Here is a 10,208-nt window from a genome sequence, read left to right on the forward strand (position 1 = left end):
GCGCCCCCGTTCCCGCGCCGCCAGCCCGCCAACCCCCAGCCTGGCCGTCGGCGGGAGGGAGGAGGGAAGGAGGGCGCGCGCCGATTGGCCGGGCGGGCCGCGGTGCCGCGCGCCCATTGGCTGCCCCGCCCCGCCCCGCCGCGGCGGCTTCAGCGCCTTCGATTCAAATCGGCGGCGGGTGGGTGGGTGCCGGCCCCTGGTGCTCCGCGCAGGGGCGCTCCTGGCGCGGGCGCGGCGCCCGGTGTTTAAAGCGGCTCCCGCGAGGCCCCGCCCGCTGGCGGCGGCCAATGGGCGGGGCGGGGCCGGGCCGTTGGGCGGCGGGCGCGGGGCGGGCCCAGAGGCGGGAGGCGCCGGTGGGTCGCGGAGGGGGGGGCGCCGCCGCCGCCGCCGCCTCACGGCCCTCTCCTCCCTCCCTCCTCCTTCCCTCCCGCCCCGCAGGCCGGAGCGTGGTCCCCCCGCGAGGATGCAGGCAGCCCGCGGCGCCGAGCCGGGCGCCGACGACAAGGTACGGGGCTGGGGGCGGCGGGGTGAGCGCGGGCAGGGCTCGGCCGGGCCCCCGGGGGGCTGCCGGCCCCGGGGCTGAGGGAGGCCGGGAGCCGCGGGGCTCGTCGCCTCACGGCGCTCCGCTCCCGTGGCGCAGGAGAACCGGCCCGCCGAGCCGCGCGGGGCCGTGCCGGGCACCCCGCTGAAGCAAGCGGCCGCCTCGCCGTCCGTGCTGGCGGAGATGCAGCCCGGCTGTCAGCCCCTGGCCACGCCCCCGAAGCCCAAGGAAAGCCTGCCCGCGGACCCCTGGACGCCGACCTCCAACCTCAAGATGCTGATCAGCGCCGCCAGCCCCGAGATCCGCAGCAGGGAGCAGAGGAAGGAGCTGTCAAACGCCGCGGGTGAGGTCCTGCAGCCCAAACGCTGCTCGCAGGTATGCTCTGAAGGTCTCCTCTCTACCTCTTTTTCTTTTCTTTAAAAAAAAAAACTTAGCTGAAGGCTGTTTATTCAGTATTAAAACTTCCAAGCTAACGTACCGCAACTTTTCCTTTCCAGCTCTGATTTTGTAGCGTTTACAAATGTAACTGACAACATCACATTGTTACACACAACTGGCAAACTTCTTGTTCCACAGCTGTTGTGGACCAAGGGGGAACGTTGAGCTTTGACTGTGCCCACAACAAAGCTGTTAAATGTATATATTTACACGTTTGTTGTAAAAACGTTTCAAGTTCTCTTTTCTTATTTCTGCGTAGGAGCACTTATCGGGAGATGAATATGAAAAATCGCAACCAAGTCGCAAGGAGAAAAGCCTAGGATTACTGTGTCATAAATTCTTAGCTCGATATCCTGATTACCCCAGCACTGCAGAGAATACTTATATTTGCCTTGACGAAGTAGCTGAAGAGCTTAGTAAGTTGCTGTATATGCCATTATACGTCCTCATGCAAATATGCCAATAAACCACCCTTCTGTGTTCAGTACTTTTTAGCTCCATAAAACTATAAATGCTTTCTGTATGCTCTCACGTTTACCTAAATGCAGCTTTAAAGTCTTCGTTCTTACCACGGTTCTTTTAAGAAGCTAAAGTTTGCTCAGTGAACTGAATTAAGAAACTCTGAATGATGTTTGAGATTAAACGTCTACATTACTGCAGATACCGCAAATAACCAGTTGCGTTTTTTTGAACCTAGAAACGATGGCTAAGATTCGTGGCTGATTTTTTTCTGTCAGGAGCTAGCATTTCTGAGGCTGAGCCCACAGTTTCCTGTCCAATCGTAACATCAAAGCAAGAAACTACTTTCTGCTATCTTGTATCACACCAATGATCTATTGAGAGTCCAAGTTGCTAGCAGCTGAAGCTTTTTTTCTGTAAGAGCTATGAGAATACAGTATCCTGCAGATTGGATGAACTGCAAATTCTATCGATACATTTTTGTACAAAATATCATCTGTTAGAAAACACCTGCTCAAAAATGATGATTGAATAGACAACAGAGAAAAGGCTAGTATGCTAACAGAATAGCATTGAAAGCAAGTTACAAAACAGTTGTTTACCGTGCGTTTCCAAGAGTAATTAACAAGGCAATCTGAAATTGATGCAGTGAATAATTAAAAATGCTTTTTTTTTTTTAAAGCTGTACTGAGACCCATCTAATGGCATTACTGGTAATAATAAGTTTTAGTTCTTAGTCTATACTGTAGACCAAGAATAACTTGGTCTACAGTACAAGACATACAAGTACAAGAACAACTTGGTCTGGAAGGGCAAGTCCTTGCCATGCCTGAAACAAGAATTGTTTTCTTGCCTGCAAGATCTGTGAGAGTTATTTTCAGTGAAGTTGGTACTTAGGAATTGGTGAAAATGTCTTAGAATTATATCAAGAGGGGGAAGTATGAGAAACTGTTCCTTTTTCTGTGCAAGCCACGTATCAGGTAAATGAATGAAAAGTAAAGTAATAAACATGGTAGTAAAGATACCATGTTGATCTTCCTTTTTTTTCTTTATTTTAGATGTTGAACGTAGACGAATATATGATATCGTGAACGTGCTAGAGAGCCTACACATGGTGAGACGCCTTGCCAAAAACAGATATGCTTGGCATGGGCGACATAATCTCACCAAAACCTTGCAGACCTTGAAAAAAGTTGGAGAAGAGAACAAATACACACAACAAATTCAGATGATCAAGAAAAGAGAGTATGAGCATGAATTTGATTTAGATGGTGAAAGAAATGAAGAAATGGAGAGGTCTTCTGTCTCAAATGAGCATTCAGAAATGTGTTTTGTCGAGCTCCCAGGAATGGAATTTCGTGCTGGTAATATTTCTCTATAATGCCAAGAAGAATACATATAAGTATATTATAAATATCTATGCCCATGGAAAAAACACTTATTGGTCTTTTTTTCTAAAATGCAACTGCCTGAAAAGCACCACATCTGTTCATGGCTGGAGGAAGTGCTCTGCCTTCTTCTAGTTGTCCTATTCAATTCTTACACAGGTATTTTACTTTTAGGGGGCAAGAACAAGGAGGGGACAACAGGTGAAACTAACAAACATACTCAACATATAATCAAACTGCAGGATGTTATAGAAGCAAAAGTATACATGACACCATTAATTATTATTTTTTAAAATTTAGGTTTGATTCATGGAAGAAATGCTCACTAACAATTGTTAAATATGTTATACAATCTACAGTCAAACATCTTTGAGAGTACAAGTCAGATGATAGGAAAGGTATACCAAGGGAGACACCACACTCTTTGCTGTGTAGTTAGACATGGTATCCACCTAATTACCTGATTCTTGCCATGTAGAGACTCAATTCTGGAGTCCGTGTTGGCTCTGCCTAGTTGCCGTATTGTTTGTTCTCAGCATTATTACTGACAAATTTCTTCAGTGTTTTTAAAAGTGTTTGTAGCTGCCACATCACTTAATGCTTTAATCCTTTTTTCCTGTCTGCTGCAGCATCAGTAAACAGCAGGAAAGACAAATCTTTACGAGTGATGAGTCAGAAATTTGTGATGCTGTTTCTTGTATCAACTCCTCAAATAGTAAGCCTTGAAGTTGCTGCTAAAATCTTGATTGGAGAAGATCAGTTAGAAGACTTAGATAAAAGCAAGTTTAAAAGTAAGTAAAACACTGCTGTTCCTGTTTGGTTTTTGATCATGCTTTAAATAGAAACACCCAGTGTAAGCTAAACGAGCTACATCTAGTACAAGATTACGTAGTATAAAATGTTATCGTCTTCTTCCTGCCATTTGTATTTGAACTTCCAAAAACCCAATAAGCTCCGTGCACAGTTTTTATTAGGGATCCACCTGGACATTGTCATTCATACACACCATGTAAGAAAAGTCCATAGGATCCTTTCATGGTGAAGTCATGTCTGCTTATTGGTAACTATTTCTCAAGTCTCAAGCAATCTGTGACAGATATTGGCATCATTTCAGCAAACATGTCTTAGCATCATGCAAATCCACGTTCTGGTCATATAACTTACTCGATGGAAATATAAAGAAATGCTTTAAAAGTCTTGTTAATAGCTTAAACACATGAGGAAGCGAAACCCCATGTTGTAACTGCCAATTATTTCTTCATTCTTTTACGCTGCTTTCAGTTCCCTGCACATTTCCTCCTCTTGCTCTCCATTCAAATGTAAAGGTACTTCTAGGTCCAGGCCGGTATATCTATATTAATTGAAAATGTGCCTGCTCTTGAGGCATTAAGAATTAATTTCACACTTCATTAAAAATTACACCCTTCCTTGCTTCTCAGACATTTATTTTTTTTTTTGTGAAACTATGCAACAGACTGATCCTCGCTGGTTTCAGTTCATAATTTCCTTTCCATTGCATCTTGGCAAAACAGTGTGTGTGGGTAGGGTTGTTTGTTAGTTTTCATTTTTTCTTCTTCCTCCATAACATCTATGTCTCACTAAAAGCATTTTCATGGTGTGCCATCCATGTGTTAATACTTACGGTATCACATATTTTACCATCTTGGTTAAGAAGCGCAGTCTGACGTTCTGTGACTTGCTAGACTTTAAATTTTCAGTAGCAGAAGCTTTGGATTAAGCACCCTCACTGTGTGGTTAAAGAATTCACTTGTAGTTTTACTGCTGCTTAAAACTTTTTCGTAATGGTTCAACCTGAACACAGTTAAAAAACACGCACAATGTTCATCCTGCTGGAGTTCAGTGCGTCTCTTCTCCATACTTTCCACGTTCTTCCTCGCATCTGTACACCTACCTTAGAAGTTGCTTCTTTTCACTATAGAATTTGTGTAGGTTTGGCCAGTGTACAGAGCCTTGTTTTGAAAATGTTTTTCTACATTTAGCATAATATCCTTACCGTTATATAGATTTATAGATCTGTATGTCATTCCACTTTACATTTAAATTTTATGATATGATACGTTATTTCATAGTACAAATGCCCGTTCCACAAAATCGTTCTCTTAAAGAAATAAAGAAGGTTTTTCCTTTCAGCTGCTAAAAGGACATCATCAGTTTTTAATCTGATCTATGGTAACTTGTTAGTAAGAATTGCTACAGCTTACATTTTTCTTTTATTTCAGCCAAAATTAGACGACTTTATGACATAGCAAATGTTCTCAGTAGCCTTGAGCTTATCAAGAAAGTTCATGTTACAGAGGAGAGAGGTAGAAAACCAGCATTCAAATGGACGGGACCCGAGGTCTTGCCAAGTATTCAGGGTAGGTTACGTGTCATTTTCTTTTGTTCTGCTGATGGTTGTGCTTCCTTCTTCATTTTGAAAATCTTTTACCAAAAGACAGAGTAAACTAGGCAGAAAGTCTTTGACAGTCACATTGTACTTGGTCCTCAACGACATAGCACACTGGTATTTCTTGGAATGTCCAATATATTTCCACATAGTACATACTCTTATATTGTGACTCTTGCATTTCCATTTTTGCTGCTGCTAGTATTTCGGTATTTATAAGCCAGGTTCAAATAATTGCTTTTCATTACTGGCTCTGCATATGATACATACTTACTCTTCTGTTTCTTCTGCTTTTTAGACAAAAAACTTGAACCAACTTCTGCGACCTACATTCCACATATTTCAGAATGCATCGCTTCCAGAGAACAGTGTTCAAAAAATCTTTTTCCTTCAAGCATCAAGCAGAACTTCACTCGGCATCCATCCCTAATGAAGTTAGTTAAAAATATAGAAAACGATAGAAGGAAGATCCAATCTGCTCCAGCCAGTCCAGTTAAAATAAGCACAAGTATGTAGCTGAAAACTATATATTTTTTTTTCTATGTATGTTTTTGAATTGGATGTAGAGTTTCACATTAAATATCCAGGCTTGCCATCATCTCATAGGAGATGTGGCTGCGTGAGTGTGCCGGCTTACAATGAAAACATGTTCGAAAAAGTCAGAACTAGACAAGATGGTGGAAATACATATTGCCTGTAAAACTGATGCGTTAGAATATTGATAGTGAAAACAAATCTAAAATAAACCATGTTCAGTGAATAAGCTCTGCGATTAGTAGAACTCTTTCTAGTTTTAATGGATGAAATCCCATCCCAGCCTGTGCTGTGCTGTTGCAGTTGCAGTGTAAATATTACTGGTTACGAACTTTGTGTAGTATAGTGTATTCTCTGGATGTTTTATCTTTCTCTGTGAACTGCTTCTAGTCGTGGCTTATTGCAGAAGCTACATTTTGTATCTTGCTATCTAAGCAGTTCTGTCTTCCATAAAATTGCCAGAAAATTACCTATCCATGTTTGTGCTCTTGTTAGGTGTCTTCTTTGGAGGAAAAAAAGAAAAAGCTGAGGTTTTAATGTGGTTTTTTTGATATGTTACCATCCAATTGATCAAATCAAGTCTGGGTTGGAGTTTATAGATAGCATGGAGCTTTAGTGTCTTCGCATTAAATGTGTATGCCACATTAAATAATGCAGTCTCAAGGTAGAAAACTTACATGTTTGATACATCATCCATTTTCTTTCCCCCCCTTGCAGCAGGTACTGATCAAAATTTATCAGCTTACACAAGTAAAATGTCTCAGCTTGCAGCAATCGCTCAACATCATCTGGAAGGACCATCAAAGTAAGTTTGCAGAAGTGTTATATTGTCATTGACCATTAAGTTTAAACTATGCTTCTTTTGAGTCAGGATATAGTCTGCAAAAACCAATAAGCCCTGATAGTGCAGACTATTTTTTCACTTACTATTTTCTGTTCAGTGGATTGAGACACACAAGTTCATGTTAAGTCTTAGTACTACAGAAAAACATTAGTCAGGGCATTTCTGCATGAAGGTATTAAAATACGTGTTTGGGCATTTTTGTTTGTTTCTTTTTTTTTTTTTTAAGGAAAGCAAAAGAGATGAAAATGAAATTGCCAAGATCTACTTTGGAAAATAATCTGTCCTCACCCGAGGTGGCCCCCAAGCCCGAAACTCACACTGCAGCACCCTCTCAGAAGTCAGTTCTCACTCAGCCACTAGGTGTCTTACCTCCGAGCCACAGTCCGGTGTCACCAGTAATGCTACCTCAGAATCATTCTGGTGTTTCATATGCGATATATCTGCATCCTTCCCAAGCCCACACTGTGACAACATACAGCCCAAGTTTCATGTTGCAGCCTCTACCGTGTGCTAATGTGACAGGAATTAAAAGTATTAATTCAAAAGTCTTAAATGAAATAACCACTGAGGAAGGGGACAATCACATAGCTGCAGATGATCCACGAAAGTCCTTGACAGCTAAAGAAAGACCAGATATACAATCTGAATCTTCATCACAGAGGTGCCTTAAAAGATCACAGGCATTACAAGAGAATAATTCGATTAAAAAGTATAGAAGTGATGAGGAAAGCCTTGATACTTCTGTGGTAAGTTATTTTTTTAACCTGTTCTATAGCCTAAAGATGATGCCACCTTCTCATTTCAAAGTGATTTAGGAGCCTGCCTGATGTTGACCAATTTGTAAATTAATCGTAAAGAAGCCAGACAAGGGAGTAACCTTATAAATACATAATCCTTTAGCTGACTACAGAAGCATTTGTGCTATAGATTTGCATAACTCTTGTAGTATAAATATTTTGTGCTGGAATTTCAGAATACCTGTTCTTTTACCTTTGAGGAATAATTTTGGAGGGCGTGCAAACAGCAGACAATTATAACTTAGTCTTTTAACTGTTTCTGAGAAGGTGTCAAAGTGTACAGATATTTTCAGAAAGAACTCCAAAAACATTGTTTCAAGACTTACCTATTATACAGTGATTCTGGGGTAGTTCAGGTTACTCATCTTTGTAGAAGGGCTGACATTTGTTCTTGGCTTTGAAGGTGTTGGGAGGGAAAGTGGACACACAAGAGTTGCTGGACAGGTAACATCCCCCACATCCTGACACCTTCTAAATATTTCTATCCAGTGTCGTACTTGGTTAATGTTTTAGGCATAATGATACAGCACAGGAAGAGAATAAGAGGTTCAGAGAGACTTGATGTGGTTGTAGAAACTAGGTCTGGATCATTTTCCACTCCTCAGTTGCTGAATGTTTTAGGGTCTGTAAATTATCAGTCTGCTTTAAATTGTGCTTGTCAAAACAGCCGTGAAATGTTACCAGACTGGTGTGGCTGTGTGGCATCAACTATCCACCAGCTGTGAAGGAACAAGAGGGGATAACATGGAACTACTTCTCTTATTGACTACAAGTTTTTATAGCACAAACTTTCTTTTCTAACTTATGAAATGTATGAATGTTGTCATAGACATGTAATTAAGAACGTCAAGTCCTTCCCAATGCCTACCTTTGTTTTCATATATACTTCCTTTTAAAAGGGAGAGTCCATTAAAAATGAAAGACCACCTTCCCGTGGCTCACAAATGAATCACGAAATGGACAATTTCCAGGAAGAGAAACAGAACAAATCTGAAACATTAGACCTAAGCGTGGCAAGTTGCTCTGACCAATGTAAAAGAGCAGATACTCCAGAAGATGACAACAGAACCAAACCTGAACAAGACATTCCTGTGGCATTTGCCATTCCTGCTCATGAGGTAAGCTTTGTCAGACACCATAACATATATTGTCATTACCTAGAAAAATGCCACTTGGAACAATTTGCAAAAGAAACAGAACTGTAATGAACTGCATCTATATAGATTGCCTTGAGTTGGATTATCTTTAGTGTGCTTTAAGAAAAAAACTTAATGTAGGACCGTTCTATTTCTGAGTTAAGTACACAAATAAGAAGTAGTAAAATGAGTTTCAGGCTTCGACTGGGATGAAGATAACTAAGCCTAAGCAGACAGAGGCAATGCTAAGATACTATACCTTCCCAGACCGTTGTTTGTGTACCTTTCGTTTCAAATACTTTCATTTACAGTGGAATCGATATAAAATTCTGTGTTCTGCACTTAAGACTTCCTGCTACAGAGAACTTGATATTCAAGAACAGTTCTGTTGACAAAAACAGAACTTGTAAATGCAAAAGGATTGTGTAACAATGTCATAAGAAAAACACAATCCTAGAATGACATGACATGATGACTACAGAGTCCAGGTGTTTCTTCTGTCCAAAAGAAGTATTCCACATAAGGATTTCTTTTGTCAAGTCTAATTGTACTGTGCGGACTGACAGTTCCTCTCCCAGGATATCATCTGGGAATTGAGCCAGTTGAGTTCTGTGGACTAGAAGAGTCTTGTTTTGCAATGTGTGGCTGAGGCTAGCTTCAGACAGAAGCTAGTACAGGCATGGAATGTAGGATCCTGGTCATATGGAGGATAAAGAATAAGGCGGTGGCAAAGGGAATACAACTTGGTAGAAATACTTCCTTGTTTGTTGCGTCTTTAGGGTAAAGGTGTGTTTTTGTTTTCTTTTTCAGACCTTTTTTCCATCTGGCTACCTTATTCCTCTTACTCAGTGCACCCACCATGGCAACAAGGCGAGCCTTTCTAATGGAGAGAAAACTGGGACATGTTCATTACAGCACAGTTCCTTCAGCTCACCCCCTGCTGGTGAGTACTAAACAAGATAGGTACACAGTTGTCTGGTTAGAAGGACTGTGAGCCGGATTCGTCTTACTCTGGTCAAGAAAACACAGTGCAAGAGTCTCAGTTTTGAATTCCCTCAACACTTGATTTTTCTGTTTCAGGTGTCATTCCAGTGACGGCATCTGAATTGAAAGCAGTTAACATTCCTGCTTTTCATATAACATCCTTGAATATAATGCTGTCACCAACTTCTATAGCTGCTGCTGCACCTGTACTAAGCAACTCCTGTCTCAATTCAAGCAACACCAGTTCTGCCCAAAATCCAAATTCTTCAGTTCTGAACTTTACACTGCAACATGTAGGACTAATACCTGCTGGTATGCAAGTTCCTGCAAATCCTGTTCTTCAGCATATACCACTCTCTCCAAAAGCAGAAAATAGTAACCACAGCTCAGAAAACATGAACTTACAAGAAGAAAGGGTAAGTAAAAACATTACAACTTCTTTGACCATGTACCCAACGGGAAATAATAGTGCAGCAATTCCATTCAGCATGTAAATTCTTTAAACCAATATTTTTTCAATCTTGATTTATAAATCAGTAGTGACCACAAAAAGCAGTGAAGGCTAGCATAAGTACAATATAATTGAGAGGTTAGAAAGGAAGAACACGTATCCTAACTGTTGAGGATGTGGAGCCAGCTGGAGGATGGCAAGATATAAAGAGACAACTATCTTAGAAGAT

The 10,208-nt window shown here is 41.3% G+C and overlaps 2 protein-coding genes across 4 annotated transcripts in view; one reads left to right on the forward strand and one right to left on the reverse strand.

The window, feature by feature from the left end:
• The window catches only part of E2F8 (E2F transcription factor 8), a 15,519-nt gene continuing 5,311 nt past the window's right edge, over window positions 1-10,208 (forward strand). The window contains exons 1-12 of one of the 2 annotated variants that reach the window (XM_080592411.1): window positions 1-505; window positions 641-916; window positions 1,239-1,395; window positions 2,497-2,802; window positions 3,456-3,617; window positions 5,067-5,204; window positions 5,532-5,741; window positions 6,485-6,572; window positions 6,838-7,357; window positions 8,308-8,526; window positions 9,355-9,487; window positions 9,625-9,944. In XM_080592411.1, the coding sequence (XP_080448537.1) occupies window positions 464-505; window positions 641-916; window positions 1,239-1,395; window positions 2,497-2,802; window positions 3,456-3,617; window positions 5,067-5,204; window positions 5,532-5,741; window positions 6,485-6,572; window positions 6,838-7,357; window positions 8,308-8,526; window positions 9,355-9,487; window positions 9,625-9,944 (2,571 nt within the window). In that variant the 5' untranslated portion in view covers window positions 1-463. The remainder of the gene's footprint in view (window positions 506-640; window positions 917-1,238; window positions 1,396-2,496; window positions 2,803-3,455; window positions 3,618-5,066; window positions 5,205-5,531; window positions 5,742-6,484; window positions 6,573-6,837; window positions 7,358-8,307; window positions 8,527-9,354; window positions 9,488-9,624; window positions 9,945-10,208) is intronic. The other variant, XM_080592412.1, reaches the window with a different exon arrangement.
• LOC308195300 (uncharacterized protein) overlaps window positions 6,771-10,208 on the reverse strand; it is a 36,834-nt gene continuing 33,396 nt past the window's right edge. The window contains exon 4 of one of the 2 annotated variants that reach the window (XM_080592439.1): window positions 6,771-7,803. The gene's annotated coding sequence lies outside the window, so the exon portion shown is untranslated. The remainder of the gene's footprint in view (window positions 7,804-10,208) is intronic. The other variant, XM_080592437.1, reaches the window with a different exon arrangement.

The sequence above is a fragment of the Anser brachyrhynchus genome, assembly GCF_964034855.1.
Source record: "Anser brachyrhynchus genome assembly, chromosome: 5".
Classification (NCBI taxonomy): domain Eukaryota; kingdom Metazoa; phylum Chordata; class Aves; order Anseriformes; family Anatidae; genus Anser; species Anser brachyrhynchus.